This window comes from Onychomys torridus, chromosome 3, assembly GCF_903995425.1.
Source record: "Onychomys torridus chromosome 3, mOncTor1.1, whole genome shotgun sequence".
Classification (NCBI taxonomy): domain Eukaryota; kingdom Metazoa; phylum Chordata; class Mammalia; order Rodentia; family Cricetidae; genus Onychomys; species Onychomys torridus.
Genome location: NC_050445.1, coordinates 103,452,164 through 103,471,871, shown reverse-complemented (window position 1 = coordinate 103,471,871; position 19,708 = coordinate 103,452,164). Strand labels below are relative to the sequence as shown.

Below are 19,708 nucleotides of genomic sequence, written 5' to 3'. Positions count from 1 at the left end.
GAACTACACAGAGAAACCCTGTCTCAAAAAACAAAAAAAAAAACAAAAAAAAAATCCAAAACAGTCCTGGCATTTGCTCTGTAGACCAGTCCCTCCTCAAACTCACAGAGATCCACCTGCCTCTGCCTCCCGATTGCTGGGATTAGTGCACCACCACCACCCAGCATTTTTTTTTTTTTTAAACAGGGATTCACTATGTAGCCCTGGTTGGCCTGGAACTCACTATGTCGACTAGGCTAGTCTCAAACTCACAGAGATCCAGCTGCCTGTCTCCTAAGTACTGGTATTAAAGGTAAAGGTAACCATGCCTGGCTTTAATGATCTTTTCCGATCAGAAGAAAAATCTGGGCATGGTAGTACATGTCCATGATCACAGCATTTGGAACACTAAAGTAGGGTGTCTCAAATTCAAATCCAGACTGAGCTGCACAGGGAGACCTTGTCTCATAGATAACTACTGGCTGAGGATGCAGCTCAGTTGGCAGAGTGCTTCCACATTCACAAGCCCTGAGTTCCATCCTTAGCACACATAAGCTAGGGGTGGTAGCACATGCCTGTTATCCAATAACTTGGGAGGTGGAGGCAGTAGGATCCAAAGTTCAAGGTTATCCTCATCTACACGGTGAGTTTGAAGCCAGCCTGAGCTACGTGGAACCCTGTCTCAGAAAGAGTAAAAAACTGTTTCCTTTTTGGTTTTTCCCTTGGCTGGGGTGGAAGCCAGGGCTATAACACCGAGCTACACTCAGGCCCAAAGCTTTCATTTTTAGCCCAGTGTGAATTATAAGCATCTTACTACCAACATGGTCACAAGGCTATCTGGGAGCATTAACAAATAAGTGTGAAAGTGCCCACAGGAACAAAGTCGTAGCACATTCTGGAACCCCAGTCGAAGTGCAGGATCACTCTGACTGTTGCTCAACTCTGACAAGAAAGTGGGAAAGGCTGGTTGTAAACCAGTTCCGGTAACTGCACTTGCAGGCGGTACCAGCCCAGCTCCTGCTTACAAAGGGCCATTGTAAACAAAGGTCCTATGGTGCTTGGCAGTGCAGGCCTGTCCTCCAGGCTGCTCCTCCAGAGGCTGAGACAGGGAGATCACAAGTTCGAGGCCTGTCTGTAAACCTTAGTAAGAGCCCATCTCAAAACAAAACAAAAACGGGCTGTGGTTATAGTTCAATGGTTGAATGCAGAGGGCCCTGAGTTCAAATCCCCAATGTGGCAAACATGAATCCTGGCTTACGCTGGGACTTGGTATAAGGGTGCTTCATTAGGCCCTGAATTACATCCCAAAGAAACAAACACCCCACCCTACCCCACCCCGGCTCAGTGCCTCACAGACCCCTCATCTTACTGAAGACTATACTTAGTCTCAGAAGCTTGCAGAGATGCTGCATCTCCCTTGTCCTCCCTACCCCCACACTAGTCTCAGGGAATGAAGAAACTGTTTCTGAGAGAACCAGAAGCCAGGACACAGCTGGGATAGAAGCCAAGGGTAGGTCTACCTTAGATTGGGGAATGTCAGGTTGGTCAGTTTTCAAAGAACAAGGGGCATCCTCCTTGCATGGAAGCTGGTGGGAGGCTTGCTGCTGGGCTCCAGCCACGGTGGTCCCTGGAAAGGATGACAGACAGGGTCAGCACTCTGCCTGGGACTCATCCTAAAGCAACCTTCTCTCTCAATCGGTGCTGTCACCTCCTGACACCATGTGCCAACCGACAGGCTCCTTGGGTGTCAGTTATTTTAAGCCTGGTGACATCTTACAACAGGTGCAATTTACCATCTCTAATGACGGGAGGAGACAGGGAAGCCAGCAGCTGGGGACACTCCTGTGCTGTCCCAGTGCCTGGCAATGAATGGCTGAGGACACAGAGAAGCCTCCACTGTGGCATCACCACAGGGAGGCCCTGGGGGAAGTAAGGCCAGGAGCAGCAGGGGTGGCACAGGCTGGGAGACAAGGAACTCTCCACCCGGGCTAAAGGACTGGGGAGCTTAGGGTACTGAGGGAGAAGAGGGCAAGGCCCAGCATCACTTAGTAAATACTAGGCACAGTTAGTTAGCAAATACTCCTCCATTCTGTGGGCACCAGTAACCCAGGTTGACTCGTGCAAATGTGCTACTTTACAGAAGGGGATGCGTATCCATAGACTGTGGTGCCCACAGGGGTCCTGAACCAGCCCCTCGGGGGGCCCCTTGGTGATCAGAAGTCTGATTATCACTGAAGTTGGCCAATAGCAGCATGAGCACTCTAGTTTTATGCATTTGGGATTTCTCTCTTTTTCCTCTGTGTAGTCCTGGCTGTTCTGAATCTCACTCTGTGGACTAGGCTGGCTCTGGCCCCCTGAGTGCTGGGATTAAAGGTATGAGTTACCACTGCCCCTCAGGGATTTCTTACTTTTCAGTGTTTTAAAAGAATTGTCTAAGGTTTCCCCAGACACAGCAACACAGCAGATGAAGTAGCCTCGGACCTAGCTATAGATCAGGCTGGCCTCAAACTCACAGAGATCCACCTGTCTCTGCCTCCAGAGCACTAGGATTAAAGGCGTGCTTGATATTGCAAATCCTTGATAAGAAATTACACACACTACATACCATACCACAACACACACACACACAACATACACCATACTCATACACACCACACACACAAACCACACCACCACCCCCACATCCTACATACAATCCACACTATACCACACACACAACATACACCATACACATAGACACACACGAACACAAACTATATCCCCCACACACACACCACACACACACCACACACACACACACACACACACACACACAAATTATATCTGCCTCCCCCCACACACACCACACACACTGCACCACAAACACCACACACACTGTCACCACAGCTGACTTATAGAGGGTCTAGTGAGTCACTTTCTTTTTTTTTTCCCCTGGAGCTGAGGACCGAACCCAGGGTCTTGTGCTTGCTAGGCAAGTGCTCTACCACTGAGCTAAATCCCCAACCTCGTTGAATCACTATCCATCAGCTGAATTGCTTCACAGGTTCATGGAAGGACAGGGACACACTGTAGGGTCCATTCATCGCTACATAAAAGCCTCCCAAAATACAACCCTGAGTGTGTGAACTTTTCTTCTAAAATAAAAACTTCCTCAAACACTAGCTTCCCTGGGCAGTACACGCGCCTGGAATCTGGGGCTTTCCCAGGGCTGGCAGGCATCAGTGATACATGGAAAGAATGACTTCTCCTGTTTCCAGCCACAAAAACAGAAGAGTAACTTCCTTCTCTGTGGGAGGGACCGCAGGGACAGGCCCAGTGACCCAGGCACACCTGCTCCCCAGGGTCACTCAGGAAAGTGAGCCATACAAAGGCTGATGGTGAAGGTACAGAGGGCCATCTCTGACCTCTCCTGTCTTCCCCTACCTCCCCTCTGACTGGCTTTCTCCCTTTGGCAAAGAAAGGACAGTATGGCATGGCTCTAAGGATCTGTTAATTGGAGTTCACGGGTCAGCACGTTTTTTCCCTTCCTTCAACATCTTCAGTCACAGGATATAGTCCAGACTCCTTGGCCTAAAGTTAACTGTCCAGTCCCGTCCAGTGTGGTCCGTGTCCCCTTCCCCTCTCATGTCTGTGTGCGCTCTCTCTCTCTCTCTCTGTCTCTCTCTGTCTCTGTCTCTGTCTCTGTCTCTCTCTCTCTCTCTCTCTCTCTCTCTCTCTCTCTGTCTCTCTCTGTGTGTCTCTGTCTCTCTGTCTCCCTCTCCCTCTCCCTTTTTGAGACAGGATCTCACTATGCAGCCCTGGCCTGGAACTGGATATAAGAACTGTAGAGAGCACTAGGTCCTTGTGCTCATGGTCTGCCCCCTACTTCCCCACCCGTGTGACCTAGACCACACTAGATCTTCCTCTAGGTCCTTAAGCTACAGAATTCATTGTTTCTTTGTTTCTTTGTTTTGGTTTTTGAGACAGGGTTTCTCTGTGTATCCCTGGCTGTCCTCACTCTGTAGACCAAGCTGGCCTTGAACTAGGAGATCTGCCCGCCCCTGCCTCCCGAGTGTTACAGATGGAGGAACTGAGGATGGAGGAGTCTGAGTGGGAATTCAAGCACAGGGGGGTCAGCCTCATGCCCAAGTACCCAAGAGTGGCTTCTCCACACAGGGTTGGCTGGCTTCAGGCCCCTCAGTGAGCTGCATTCCATAGGTCTGGGATCTTGAGCCTGCAGGCCACAGGCTACAGGAGAGGAGAAGAGAGCCCTGGAGAAGTCATCAATGGCTGACCTCCTGTCATCTAGCAGTCTATCCCTTAGCTCTAGCCTGGGCACAAGAAGCTGGATGCACATATAATGTGCTCTGCAAGGCTCTGGGACAGCAGTGTATGCAGTATGAGAGACAGGAATGCTCAGATCCCAGGACTTATGTCACCTTGAACAAATCCTTACTTTTTCTTCTGATGAAAATTATAAGGGGGGGTTGGGGATTTAGCTTAGTGGTAGAGCGCTTGCCTAGCAAGCGCAAGGCCCTGGGTTCTATCCTCAGCTCCAGAAAAGAAAAAAAAAAAAAAAGAAAGAAAGAAAATGATAAGGGTCAGAGGCAGGAGTGTAGCTCAGTGGTAAAGCTTGCATGCCTACAGCCCAGGGTTCCATCCTTAGCTCTCCCCTCCCCCTCCAAAAAATGGTATTTATTTACTTAACACGTTTAGGAATTGGGGATTTGTTGGTGCTGAGGATTGAAGCCAGGCCCTGTGCATGCCAAGCAGATGCTTTGCTATGGGACATAGGGCTCCCTACCCTCAGCCTCCCGAGTAAAGCTGGATTATAGGTATGTGCTACACACCCAGCTATCTAGCCCAGAACAGGATTGAACTCACGATCCTCCTCCCCCAGACTCTCAAATAGCTGGGATTACAGGCATATACCACCACACCTGGATGTTTCCCCTTTCTAACTCACTGTACAATGTGTTTTGATGCACACACACACACACACACATATACATACACACATACACATACAAACACACACACGCGCACACACACACACACCAAAAGAAAGAAATAACTTAAGAATACCTGTGGGGCTGAAAAGATGACTCGACAATTAAGAGCATAGGCTGCTCTTGCAGAGGACCTGCGTTTGATTCCCAGAACCCACACAGTGGCACACAACCATCCCTAACGCCAGTTCCAGGGAATCTGACCCCCCTCCCCTGGCCTCCATGGGCACTGCACACAAGTTGTCCATATACATACGCTCAGGTGAAACACCATACATATAAAATAAAAACAAATAAACCTAAAACTCAGAAGAGGAGGGGGAAGAGAAGGGAGGGCACCTGGGTCCAGAAAGGAGCCTGGCTTCACAAGCTGGCCCTTTTCCTGTTCATCCTTGAGGTTTCTTCCAGAAGTAGCCACAGGCCCTGGCTTCACTGCCTCTGGGAAGGCTGGAAGAGGAGACATGCTCTCAGGAACAGGCTTCCCTGGAACAACGCACAGAAGACATTGTTACTTTCCATGGCCAGGGAAGCTATGGAGAGGCAGGGCTGGAAGTTGGGGACTTGGGGTCCAGCCAGTCCTGCCACCAGCACAAATTCTCACTATGCCTCATGAGGTTGTCTCTGTGCCATGGCGCGCGTGCGCGCGCACGCGCGCACACACACACACACACACACACACACACACACACACACACACCTAGCTTCTGACTGGGCTAGTTATGTAACTTCAGACAAGTTACTTTCCATCTGTGAGCCTCCTATAGGATGGAGACCATTGGGACTAGAGAGATGGTTCAGCAGGTAAAAACACTGCTGCTCTTACAGGGGATCTGGGTTCTGTTCTCAGCATCCCCCACAACAGCTCACAAACTCTCTGTAACTCCAGTTCCAGGGGATCCAACATCCTTTTCTGACCCCTATGAGCACGAGACATGCACATGGTGCACATACATGCAGGTAAACACTCATATATATAAAATAAATAGGGACTGGAGAGATGGCTCAGTGGTTAAAAGCACTGGGAATCTTCCAGAAGACTCAAGTTTGATTCTCAGCACCCACATGATGGTTCAAAAATGTCTGTAGCTGTATTTCACCAACATCCTCTTCTGGCCTCTACAGGCACCATGCATACAGGTGGTATACATACATATAGGCAGGCAAAATACTCATACATATAAAATACAAATAAATACTTCTTTAAGAATAAATAATTAAAAACAAATAGAGACCAAGAAGATAATGCCTGCTTGCCTCCTTCCCAGGGCTGCTGTGAGCAGAGAATGCAAGCCCAGGTGCGAAAAGGCTTTGGAAAGGGCTGTACAGTTTACCGAATGTGTAAACAAGTCGAAGGCATCCATCTAGAAGCTGGGTGTGACTCAGTGGGAGAGCACATGCCTAGCACGTGCTAACTCACAAGACCCTGAGGTCCAGGAGCCACAGGTACCAGAGTCCTGACTGTCCTTCAGTCTCACTTCCCACTCCCTATGTACGATCCTACACAGCAGCTGTATCTAGAGAACCCCTGGACCAGCCCCACCCAGCACACACACAACTGAACAGCTCATCTCTAAACAGCTTCGGGGATCTGCTGAGGCTCACACAGCCCAGGCTTATAGGGCTGGCTGCAGAAGTCACCTGCCCGCCTTCTACTTAGCCCGAGTTTGGGAAACTCTAAAGACGTTGGGAGGTCTCGCAGGCACGTGCCAGCTCACATTCAGATTCTCAGAGTGGGTGTGTCAAGCAGCTTTCTCCTCTGCTCCACTAGAGCCCGGGTTTACCCTTCTGGCCTGCACCGCTCCAGCACAGGTTCCCTTCCTTTGTCATGGGGCAGCAAGACTGAACTGTAGGTCACTCCAGCCCCATCACATCCCATTGTATAAAGGGAAGCACTCAGGACCTGAATAATGTCTAAATTCCTTAGTCTGGATTCCTCAATATCACTCCCTCAGATAAAACCGTAAGGGCTGTGGACTTAACTCAGAGGTGGTAGAGCACTTTAGCTCAGCCTGATGCTACCAAATCAAATAACTGGGCAGCTGTCGCCGTGTGTGTGTGTGTGTGTGTGTGTGTGTGTGTGTGTGTGTGTGTGTGTGTGTGTGTGTGTGTGTGTGTGTGTGTGAGAGAGAGAGAGAGAGAGAGAGAGAGAGAGAGAGAGAGAGAGAGAGAGAGAGAGAGAGAGCGAGCAAGTGCCCTCAGAGGCCAGAGATGTGGATCTCTGTAGCTCGAGTTACACACACTTGTGAGCCACCTGATGTGAGTGCTCGTAACCTTAATTCTGGTCCTCACACTCTCTTCTACTGAGCCATCTTTCCAGCTCCCAAGATTTGTTCTTGTTTATTTTGGGACAAGCCATCATTATGTAGCCCTGGCTGGCCTAGAACTCATAGAGATCTTTTGTTTTCCCAGCCCTGGCATTAAAGACGATTGCACCATGCCTGGCCTATTTTAGTGCTTTGGTATCACAACAGGTAACATCTAAATTCATCTGGCACTACGCTTTCACAAATGCTGGCAGACATATTAACTGCCACAGAGTCTCTGGCAGTTAACAGAACTACCTGCATGCATGCATTCACTTTTTTTTTTTTTAGAGCTGAGGATCGAACCCAGGGCCTTGCTAGGCAAGCACTCTACCACTGAGCTAAATCCCCAACCCCGCATTCACTTTTTAAAATATCTATTGGTGGGGCTAAGGATGGAAGCCAAGACCTCAAATATGCTGGGCAAGCCCTCTGTCACTGAGCTATACCCCAGTGCTATCCCACAAACTTTAATCATCTCTATAAGCCATGCATGTTGGCTCCCACTCTATTCCCAGCACTTGGGAGGGCAGATTCAGAGATTCAGAATTCAAATCCAGTCTGAGCAATTTAGGGAGATTGTTTTAAATAAGAGAGGGGAAGCAATCTAGAGAGATAACTCTTTGGGTGAGTGCTTGCCTAGAAGGTGTGAGGCCCTGGACTCAATCCCTAATACTCAAAACCACCACTGTCTGTGACCCCACTCCAGTCCGAGTTCCATCAGAGAAGGGAGGTACCTGCACAATTAGGAACAATTGTGCAATGAGGTCACTGGGAAGTTCTAGGAATTTGGGACAACAAAGGCTGAATGGGAATCACAGTGACTTTGCCCTAAGTTTCCTGTAATTGTACATGACACATTCCTCTATTAATATTTTTTAATTATATTTACTTATTTGGCCATGTGTGCATGTGTGTGGAGGTCAGAGGACAACTTTTGGGAATTGGGAATCCTTCCACTATAATGGTTCCAGGGACCAAACTTAAGTCACTAGGTGGCAACAAGCACCCTTACCCACATTACACACAGTTCACTGGCCCACATTCCTCTTTTAAATATAAATGTCTTAGGCCTGGCATGATGGCACATGCCTTTAATTACAGCACTCAGGAGGCAGAAGCAGGAGAATCTCTGTGAGGCCAGCCTGCTCGAAACAGCAAGTTCCAGGACTACATAGAGAGACCCTACCTCAAAAAGCAAAAAGTAAAATAAATAAATAAAAAGCTTGTCTTTCGAAAGCAGAAGCAAGCATCAGTTCCATCCTGTCCCAGTTGAGATCACTCTGGACCACTTCCCAGAGGATGGAGGAAGTTAGGTCAAGAGGCAGCAGTTCTAAGCTAGCCTGAGCTACACAGTGAGATCCTGTCTTTAAAAAAAAAAAAAAAGAGTGGGAGGTTGGAGACCTAGCACAACAGTGTAGTGTTTGCCTCTGTGTGTGATGCCCCGGTTCATCCCAAGCATAGGGTGGTGGTAAGACTGGGCAGAGAGGGGGAGGGGGTACATGAATAAGAGAAAAGAGACAGTGTAAATTCCTCCGCTCAAATAACTGCCAGGCATAGTGGCTCACTTTAATGCCAGCACTCAGGAGACAAAGGCAGGTGAACAAATGCCAACCTGTCTACATAGCAAGTTCCAAGACAGCCAGGGCCACATAGTGAGACCGTGTTTTGAACAATAACAAAATCCTATAGAATGTTCAGCTCCCAAATTGAGTTGGGGAAAGGGGGGTAGATGCCCTTAGCTTTCACTGAACTCTGTTCTGAATCGTCTTTAACACGTTTTAACATTTTTTTTCTTTTGTTTTGTTTTTCAAGGCAGGGTTTCTCTGTGTAACAGCCCTGGCTGTCCTGGAACTCAGAGAGATCTATCTGCCTCTGCCCAGAGAATGCTGGGATTAAAGGCCTGCGCCACCATACCCAGCTTAACATTTTTTAAACCTTTATGGCCAATAGATATATGACTTGAGGCTGACAAGATGGCCCAAAGGATAAAGACACCTGCAGTCAAACCAAACCTGAGTTCAATCCCTGGGCCCACAACAGCAAAAGGTGAGACAGACTCCAGCAAGTTGTCCTCTGTCCTTCTATCCCACGAAACAATGAAACATGCAGTGGTGATATATTGTGTCCCCCAATATGTTGTGCATACTAATAAACTTATCTGGGGTCAGAGGACAGAACAGCCATTAGATAGACATGGAGGCCAGAACACACACACACACACACACACACACACACACACACACACACGCCTTTAATCCTATCACTTGGGAGGCAGAGATCTGCCTGGATCTCTGAGAGTTCAAGGCTACACTGGAAACAGCCAGGCATGGCGACTCACACCTTTAATCCCAGGAAGTGATGGCAGAAAGGTATATAAGGCGTGAAAACCAGGAAGTAGAGCTGGTTAAGCTTTTAGGCTTTTGAGCAGCAGTTTAGCTGAGATCCATCTGAATGAGGACTCATAGGCTTCCAGTGTGAGGAAACTGAGGAACTGTTGAGGTGAGGAAGCTGTGGCTTGTTCTGCTTCTCTGATCTTCCAGCATTCACCCCAATACCTGACTTCAGGTTTGATTATATTAATAAGACCTGTTAAGATTAGTGCTACACATGCACGCACAAAGACACACATGTACACACACATACACGATAAATAAGTGTAAAAATTATTGGGGTTGGGGATTTAGCTCAGTGGTAGAATGCTTGCCTAACAAGCACAAGGCCCTGGGTTCGATCCTCAACTCTGGCAAAAAAAAAAAAAAAATTAAAAGACACATGACTTAACTAGACATGGTGGCACATGCCTTTAAGGATAGCACTGTGGGAGCAGAGGCAGGTGAATCTCTGTGAGTTTGAGGCCAGCCTGGTCTACATAGCCAGTTCCAGTTCTAGGTTACACAGGGAGAACCTGTCTCAAAAAAATAAAAATAAAAATAAAAAATTAACAAAGTCCAAGTCAGAGGTGGACAGAAGGGAGTTTCGACCCCCTCAAGCTGAGTGGGTAGCCTAGGAAGGAGCACATCATAACCTCTCATCCTCATCTCAAGCCACTGTCTCGGGCTGACCTTGGGACCCTGGGTCAAGCACCGCTCAGGGGAGAAAAGTCCCATTATACCGAAAACTTGCCCATTTTGCCAATTGCCACACTCCAGGCTGACTGGTTTCTTTTTTCACTCTGTCCAGAACCTGGCACTGTTCTTTCCTGTTCTGGTCATTTAGAAAATGTGTTTTGTTTTGGTTATCATTGTTATTTGGACCAGAGTTTTTGTTTTTCCTTTTATTTGTCTGTTCCTTGAGAAAGGGTCTCTTGTAACTCAGGTTGGTTGGCCTCAAACCAACCACACATTGAGAGTGAACTCTCAATCTTTATGCCTCCACCCCCAAGTTCTGGGATTAAGGAACAGCATTTGTGGGTCATGCCACCTGGAACTCAGTCACTAAGCCAGCTACTTTCCCACAGCAGCCTAGTCTGTGCCTTGTAGACCAGTCTAGCTTTGAAGCCCAGGAGGGGAACAGTCTTTTGTAACAAAATGTCAACAAAACCCATTTGCTGAGGTAACTGCCAATTCATGAGCATGCTTGCCACAAAGCTGCCTAACCAGGCATAATCAGATACTAACTAAGCCCATCCCCAGGAGGCAGGCTGCCCCACAGCCCTTACCCAGCCTCCACCCTATGCTGTCTTCCTTGTATAGTTCTTCCCTCCCCAGATAGCCTAGAGTGGAGATCCCACGGTCCTCAGAGGGCACACCAGCAGCACCTGAGGAGCAGCATGGGAAGCAGAAGGACAGAGGTTGTCTCCATGGTGACTTGGAACCAAAGCCATGCCCACAAGAGTGGGAACTGATACCCAAAGGCCACCCGTCCCCACATCGCTCTTGGGCCCAACATACAATTCATCTGTCCTTTTACATTTTGTATTTATCAATGTGCATATAGCAGCATTTGTGTGCGTGTGTGTGTGTGTGTGTGTGTGTGTGTGTGTGTGTCTAAATATGGACATGAGCGTGTATAGAGTTTGAGACTGAGTCTCTTTGTTGTTATTCCATTGTGTATACCAGACTAGCTAGCCCAAGGGCCTCTAAGAATTCTTCCCATCTCCCTTGGGAGAACTGGAAATATAGACACTGGTACCAGTTTCTGGCTTTTACACAGGTTCTGGGGATTTGAACTCAGGTCCACAGGCTTGCAAAGAAGTGCTTTTATACACTGAACCATCTCCCCAGCTAGACTGCAGCCTGGCTGAGCCTCAGTTTCTTCATCAATAACATGGAGGTCAGGGGTCATTTCATCCTGACTTAACCTCTGGGTCCTATTCCTGGTGACTTTGTTTTTTCCTCTGTTGCTGGGAATGGAACACCAGGGCCTGGCACTAAGCCACTGAGTCACAGCCCAGTCCCTACGACTTTTTTTGTTAGCACAAATCCATGTCTCTCTGTGCAGGCATATTTGGTGTGGACATCAAGGGTCCCGGGGTTCATGGCTGACCTTTGCAAGCTACACCCAGGAGGCTCATAAAAGCTTCATTTACTGCCCAGTGGTGGTGGCGCACGCTTTTTAATCCCAGCACTTGGGAGGCAGAGCCATTCGGATCTTTGTGAGTTCTAGGCCAGCCTGGTCTACAGAGTGAGTTCCAAGACAGCCAGGACTGTTTCAAAGGGAAACCCTGTCTCGAAAAAACAAACAAACAAAGCTTCATTTACTGTTCTCACTCCTGGGAGAGTCTAGCTTTTCTCTCTTTCCTGTTCTTTCTGCAATGACAGGCCACATCGTGCACCTGGCAGTGTGTCACAGGGTTGGGACACAGGCTGGGAGGGGTTAACACCCCCTCGACCACACACAGGCTCCTAGTGACACTTGGAGGGCCATGCCCAGCCACAGAGGTCAGCTGACAGTCCCAGGTCAGGCTCGCCTACGTCAGGCCTCATCAGCTTCCTGAAAAATCCCCGGGCAGGGTAAGCTTTGGGTTAAATCAAGCTTTCCACATGCAAATGATAAGGTTCACGTGTAAGGTTCAAGTGTCTGGATAGGGACACATCTCAGAGGTTAAGTAAGCATGAGTCCCTGGGTCCCACATCCCCAACACCAAAACAAGTAAATGAAGAAAATGTTAAAAAGACAGACAGACAGACAGACAGACTTTAACCATCCTGATTTGTCCTCAGTTGCTTGCTTTTTCCAACTGTGTAGAGCAAATGGGAGAAAATGCGGCCCCTCCGTTGTTTCTGTTCCCAGAGAGCTGGCTCAGCCTGCACACCACTGCCACCACCCAACCCGGAAGACAGATGCTGGAGAGTTGAAAATAGAACACCACAGGCCCAGAGGTCAAGAGCAAGGGGTGAGTGTTCTACCTGACTCCAGAGCAAGCTGATAACAGAATTCCCCTGGACAGCCTCCCAGTGCTTGGGGCACTACTCTTCTTCCCCTTGGGGGTTAAATTCTCAAAGGCCTCAGGCACACTCACTGAGTCAGAGTTACAAAACCAAAGGCAGAGCGTGGTAGACCTGGGGGAAGCAGGCTCAGCTTCCCCGGTCAGCTGGTACCCAGGGCAAGGTCTCCATCCTCTAGGGCTCTTGTGTCCTCCACGGAGTAATAGCAATCCCTAGTGCTTTGAAAGCATGCCCGGGCACCCACACACCATGCAATGCACGCCCGCACTCCCAGCAATCAGGAGGCAAAGACAAGACTCCAATGTTCTCAGCCAGTCTTTGCTACACAGTGTGTTTGAGAGGTCAGCCTGGGCTCCAGGAGCCCTGGTGTGGCAGTTGGGTGAGAATTATCTCCCATAATCTGGGACATTTGGTCCCAGTTAGTGGTACTTTTGGGGGAGGCTTAGGAGGTACGGCCTTCTTAAAGGAAGTATGTCACCAAAGGTGGGCTTTGAGACTTTAAAGACTTTTCAGTTTGTTCTCTCTGCTTCTGTTAGTGGTTCAGCCCAGGAGCCCTCCCTCAGCTCCCTGCTCCCGCCACCATGCCTGCCAGATGCCATGCCTCCCCACCATGACAGATTCTCAGCCCTCTGGATAAACTCTTTCTTCTTTAAGTTGTTTTGGTCACAGTGTTTGAGCCCAGTAACAGAAGAATAACTAACAGACCCTGTCTCAAACAAAATAAACCTCTAGGAGCCACACAGGAAGACAAACATCACATGCTTTCTGCCTCAAGCAGACTCTAGAGTTAAATATAGAGAGACAGAAAAATAGACAGGAGACTGTGAAGGGGAAGGAAGGACTCAGTGGGGAGCAAGAGAGGCTTTCGGGGAGACAAAGCAGCTGCTCTCTCTCATATGCAGAATCCATATTTAAATACATATATATTCATACGCATACATATACATATGCATATATATGTATGAGAAAGCAAAAGGGGGACAATTGGGGGACAGTAAAGGAACCAGCAGAGGGGGCTGGGTGATGTGCAAATATATGCTAAGTATACTGATGCATATGTATGAATGTCAAAATGAAACATTATTTTTAATTTATTTTTATTTTATGTGCATTGGTGTTTTTGCCTGTGTGTATGTCTGTGTGAAGGTGTCCAAGGCCCTGGAACTAGAGTTACAGACAGTTGTGAGCTGCCATATGGGTGCTGGGAATTGAACCTGGGTCCTCTGGAAGAACTGTCAGTGCTCTTAACCACTGAGCCGTCTCTCCAGCCCCAACATTATTTTTTTTTAACCTCTGGGCCAAGCACAGCTCACCTGTCATCAAAAGCTTCAGAAGCCGGGCAGTGGTAGTGCACACCTTTAATCCCAGCACTCAGAAGACAGAGGCAGAAGGAACTCTTTTTTTTTTTTTTTTTTAAATTTATTTATTTATTTATTTAGGTTTTTTCGAGACAGAGTTTCTCTGTGTAGATTTGCGCCTTTCCTGGGTCTCACTCTGTAGATCAGGCTGGCCTCGAACTCACAAAGATCCACCTGCCTCTGCCTCCCAAGTGCTGGGATTAAAGGCGCCCAGCTTAAGGAGGAACTCTTTGAGTTCAAAGCCAACCTGGTCTACAGACCAAGTTCCAGGACAGCCAGGGCTACCCAGAGAAATCCTGTCTCAAAAAACAAACAAACAAATAAAACCTATTTCTGAGGCTGAGGCAGGACAATCATTAGACCCAGAAGTTCTAGTCCAGCTTGGGCAAAAAAACAAGACTCTACTTCAAAAGAATAAATTACTTGACTAAATAAAAGAACCTCTGAAGGGCTAGAGAGATGGCTCAGAGGTGAAGAGCACTGGCTGTTCTTCCTAAGGTTCTGAGTTCAATTCCCAACAACCACATGGTGGCTTACAACCATCTGTGATGAGATTTGGTGCCCTCTTCTGGCCTGCAAGCACACATGCAGGCAGAACATTATATACATTAGAAAACAAAACAAAACAAAACAAAAAAACAACAAAAAACCTCTGAGTTCCAGTGAGGGGCTCTGAGAAAGCATTTGAAATATAAAGCTATTCCCAACTGGGTTTTGTGTTTTTGAGGCAGGGTCTCATGTAGTCCTGACTGGCCTGGGACTCACTGTGCCTAATCCTGGGCTGGGCATGGTGGCACACACTTCTAATCCCAGCACTCAGGAGACAGAAACAGGCAGATATGCCTGTGAGTTTTAGGCCAGCTTGGTCTACAGAGTGAGTTCCAGGACAGCCAGAGCTACATAGAAGAACCTGTCTCAAAACAAAACAAAAATAGACAAACAAACAAAAACCTCCTGATTCTCCTGCCTCTACCTCCTGAGAGCTGGAATTCCAGGTGTGGACCACCACACTCAGTTTATGTGGTGCTGAGGACCAACCAAGGCTCTGTGCATGTTAGGCAAACATTACCAATCGGGCTACATTGGACAGCCTCTATACGCATATTTTAAACACTCACTGAAAGTAAGAGTGGGTAAGGAGTGACTCAGTGGATACAGGAACAAACAGCACTGGAGGTGGACAATGGGAGAAACGGGGACTCATTCTCATCTCCCTGAGGGTTCACTGACAGCCTCATCATACGGAGGAGCAGCAGCTTGGAGTCCACTCTCCTGGCAATCCCCCCACCCCAGGAAGAAAAGGGATGTTGGTGTCCTGTATCTACAGCTCTGATGTCATGTGGGTTCTTGGAGTCTGGGAGTTTCTTTAAGCTGGGCCCAACCCAGAGTGGACTAGGATGGAACCTTGGACAACAAAATGGCAGAGCACTGTCCAAGCCCTTTCATGGTTGCCAGGCCTGCGTATGAGGGGAGTGTGATTTCCTTCTCTCTGCTGAGTACTGTCACCATGTACTGCTCTCTATATGAGCAAGAATTGTTTACAGCAAGCCAGCCAGTGACCGGACACTCCTGCCAACCTCCCACCAGCTAAGTGCTCACAGTGGGCTCACTAATAAGCAGGCTCACAAATGAGCCAAGGTGTGTGTGTGGGGGGGGATATCAAGACATGCAAGCCATTGGGGCTGAAGGACCAGCTCAGTGGTTAAAAACACTTACTTCTCTAATGGAGGACCTGAGTTTGGATCCTAGCTCCAACATCAGGTGGCTCCCAAATGCCTGCAACTCGAAGGAATTATAACCACCCCCTCTGGCCTCCACAGGCACACACATAAACTGAAATATTTTTTCTTATATGTGAGCCATTGATTAATACTTTCACTGTTACCAGATGGCTCTGTCTGAACAATGATAGCCACTATGGGGACATCTAATTCAGGTCTGGGACACAGGTTCAACTATAGCCTGGTACCCCAACACTCAATGCCTGGAGTTTCAGCCTGGAGTACACAATGAGTTCCAGGCCGGCCTGAGCCACATGGTGAGACCCTTCCAAAAGAAACAAAGGCGCTAAGGAGCTGGTAAAGTGTCTGCTGTGCAAGCCTTAGGACCTGAGTTCAGATTCCCCAGAACCCAGGGTGAAAGGCCCGGAGCGGGGCACATTCCTGTAACGAAAGCACAGGAAAACTGGACAGGCAGATCCCTGAAGCTCCCTGGCCAGCCAGTAGAGCTGAAATGCTGAGCTCCAGGTTTAGTGAGAGACACAAGCGCAGAGGGATTGAGGAAGTCACTGACCTCAGGCCCTCACACATGTGAGCACCCATGGGCACCCACACATGCACACACCCACACATGCACACCAGCCCACACACACTCACACGCAGGGCCAACTACAATCTCTGTCACCCTGAAGTAAACGAAACCGGAAACACTTGTTTTCTCTGGAGTCCTTTGTTTCTGCTCCACTTCCTTCAGTTTACTGAAGCCTTGGCTGACCCCTGGGAGGCCCGGGCCTCCTCCCCTGGCCACCTGGGGACATATAACACAGTGGCAAACCTCAGCACTGCTCACTTGGACAGAGGGGACTGCCAGCAAGGTCCTCGGTCTGTGAACACATTCTGGAAATCCTGCCCTTTACCCACTCCAGGCAAACAATAATGCAATACTTAAGTATTTGTTTTTTAATTCTAAGTTGGCTTGTAGCTGGAATGGATTCCTGATAAACAATCTAAGGTGATTAGCCACAAACTAAAGGACCCTGGAGCAGGCACCCACCGCAAGAGCAAACGGCTCACTAGGCCCTTGCTTCGACCTTTCCTACTTATCTCCAGACCTTGGTCTATGCACTTGTGATCTGTGGTTTAACTGCAGGAGTATGGTGTGTGTGTGTGTGTGTGTGTGTGTGTGTGTGTGTGTGTGTCCAACCAATTTACAAAGTGGGAGGACTCACGTGCAGACAAGAAACTTGAGGGAAGGACCCCATGAGCAGAGACCCAAAAGCTGAGTGATGAGGAGGACTGACCTCTGGAAGAACACAGGGAAGCCTGGGAAAGACCAGAGCTCCAGGGCACAGCACACACAAAGGTCCTGAGGCAGACAGTACTTCAATAAGTTTCATCAGATGATGGAAGGCCCTAGTGGCTGGGCTGGCTGATCAGCAACAAAAGGCCAGCAAGTCTCTTCCATTGCCTCCCGTGTCACAGTGACCCTGGAAGCGACGTGTTCCCAACCCAGCTTCAGTAACACAGGAGCTCTCCTCTCCAGAGTTACAGCTCATGGCGGGTTTATGTTATGCAGCCTGACGTAGCTGACACTGACTCAGGCCACCCCCGGAGGAGGGTTTAACCTCACACTCAGAGGAGCCTGGTGACCACAGCAAAGTTCACAGCCAGGGTTCGACAGACGCACCCCACTGTGCCCCAGTTTAATTGTGCCGCAAGTTGCCCTCTAGTCACTCTTCCAGCACTCTCAAAACCCACAGTGACCGAAGAATCAGTTCAGGGAAGGAAATCAGGTCACCTGCCCCACACTAGGCATCGACGCCTGAAAAAAATGTGACCTCTCTTGAAGCTTCCTGCTTTGAAAGCAAAGTAAACAGGGGTGTGCTTATACACTTGTTTGACGGTTTGTGACAGGGTCTCAACGTAGCAAAGACTAGCCTTGAACTTCTGATTTTCCTTCCTCCACCTTTCAAGTGCCATACCTGAAGGTGCCCATTTCTCTGAAGGGGAAACTGAGACTTGACCTAACAACTTACCCAAATTCAGATTAAGGTCAAGCTGGCCTTTGTTTGCATCTTGGCTACTTACAAGTTAAGTGACTTTGGGCAAGTTTCTGAGCCTCAGTTTCCACAGCTATAAAATGGGAGCAACTAAAGTCATGAGGAAAGGTGCTTGCTGGGACATGGTAGGTGATGTCTGGTTGATTCTGGGTCCAGAACAGCCACAATATTAAACATAGAGGCTAGGCAGTGGTAGCACACGCCTTCAATCCTAGCATTCCAGAGGCAGAAATCCATCTGTTCAAGGATACAGCCAAGCATGGTGACTCACGCCTTTAATCCCAGGGAGTGATGGCAAAAACAGAAAGGTATATAAGGCGTGAGGACCAGAAACTAGAAGCATTTGGCTGGTTAAGCTTTAAGGCTTAAGCAACACAGTTCAGCTGAGATTCATTCTGGATGAGGACTCAGAGGCTTCCAGTCTGAGGAAATAGGATCAGCTGAGGAACTGGCAAGGTGAGGTTACTGTGGCTTGTTCTGCTTCTCTGATCTTCCAGCATTCACCCCAATACCTGGCTCAGGTTAGTTTTATTAATAAGACCATTTAAGATTCCTGATACAAAGATTGTAAAACATTGGAAGCGAACTTCTGCCCTCCGGGGTTCTCCCATTGTGCTGTAAGCCTGTATTTAAGACTTCCTCCCTCCTTCAATAAACGGCATTCAGCATTCAAAAAAAAGGAAAGAAAGAAATTGAAGACAGCGATGTTCTAAAATAGGAAGTGGTGATGGTGTCATGGGCCTATGAGGATGCTGCACTAAAGTCTATCAAATTGTGCAAACAGGAAAATTGTATACTATGTGAAATATCTGTCAATAAAGATTTTATAAAGAAAATACACACACACACACACACACACACACACACACACACACACACACACACAAGATTCCTGCTACAGGGTGTGGTGGGGCACACCTGTGATCCCAGAATCTGAGAGGTTGAGGCAGGCTCTCAAATATGTCTCCTGCCCACCACAGGTTCTGTGAACATGCTATACCCTCTGCCTAGAAATGACTAAGCAGGCCCTCCCTTCAGCTAGCCCTCAGTTGGAAAGTCAAGTTCAACTCGACTCCTGGACGAGACTGATTTCTCCCATCTCCCACCCCACCCACTGCTTGCTTCTCTGAGTGCATGTGCTGCTCCTGGCTGTGTGTACGTGTGTTCAGATCATTACTATCTATCTATCCACCCCACTATACAAAAGCACCATGAGACCCAGGCTTATGCATGCAATCAAACCCTCTACCACTAAGCTGCATCTGAGGTACTTAATCAAGGTTCCAGTGAAACAGATGCCCCAGTACATGACAATCAAAGATGTACTAGGAACCAGGGGCTGTCAGATAGGCTGGCCAGCGCAGCCACACCAGCAGGCTATGGAGAGGTCCTGATGGAATCACTGACTGCTATAAGCAAGCAGCTACATGGTCTGTGACTTCCTGTTCCATCACAGCAAAGAATTGTGGGTGTACTGGCAGGAAGGGGGGGTGCAGATAACCTTTCTGTTTGAGACCCTCTGGGTCATTAGAAGCTGATAAGGGAGAACCACAGATTGCATCAGATGGTGGACTGATCTAAAGAAAGTGGTAGATATCACTATCTCCCTTTAGGACAGGGCACACGTTGGAAGACATCCAAGTGGCCAAGTGGGAAGATGTGTGTGTGTGGCAGAAATGTTAACTGTCAGCCGGGTGGTGGTGGCGCATGCCTGTAATCCCAGCACTCGGGAGGCAGAGCCAGGCAGATCTTTGTGAGTTCAAGGCCAGCCTGGTCTACAGAGTAAGATCCAGGACAGGCACCAAAACTACACAGAGAAACCCTGTGTCAAAAAACCAAAAGAAAGAAAAGGAAAAAAAAAAAGAAATGTTAAGTGTCCCTGGAAGAAGTACTTCTCCTCTAGAGGAACAAG

General features: G+C 48.3%; 1 protein-coding gene across 1 annotated transcript in view; it reads right to left on the bottom strand.

The window, feature by feature from the left end:
• Positions 1–19,708, bottom strand: part of Irak2 (interleukin 1 receptor associated kinase 2) — a 54,361-nt gene that overhangs the window by 19,199 nt on the left and 15,454 nt on the right. Inside the window, exons 3-4 of the mRNA XM_036182682.1 lie at positions 5,307–5,450; positions 1,500–1,606 (exon numbers count right to left, since the gene is read on the bottom strand). Coding sequence (XP_036038575.1) covers positions 1,500–1,606; positions 5,307–5,450 — 251 coding nt within the window. The remainder of the gene's footprint in view (positions 1–1,499; positions 1,607–5,306; positions 5,451–19,708) is intronic.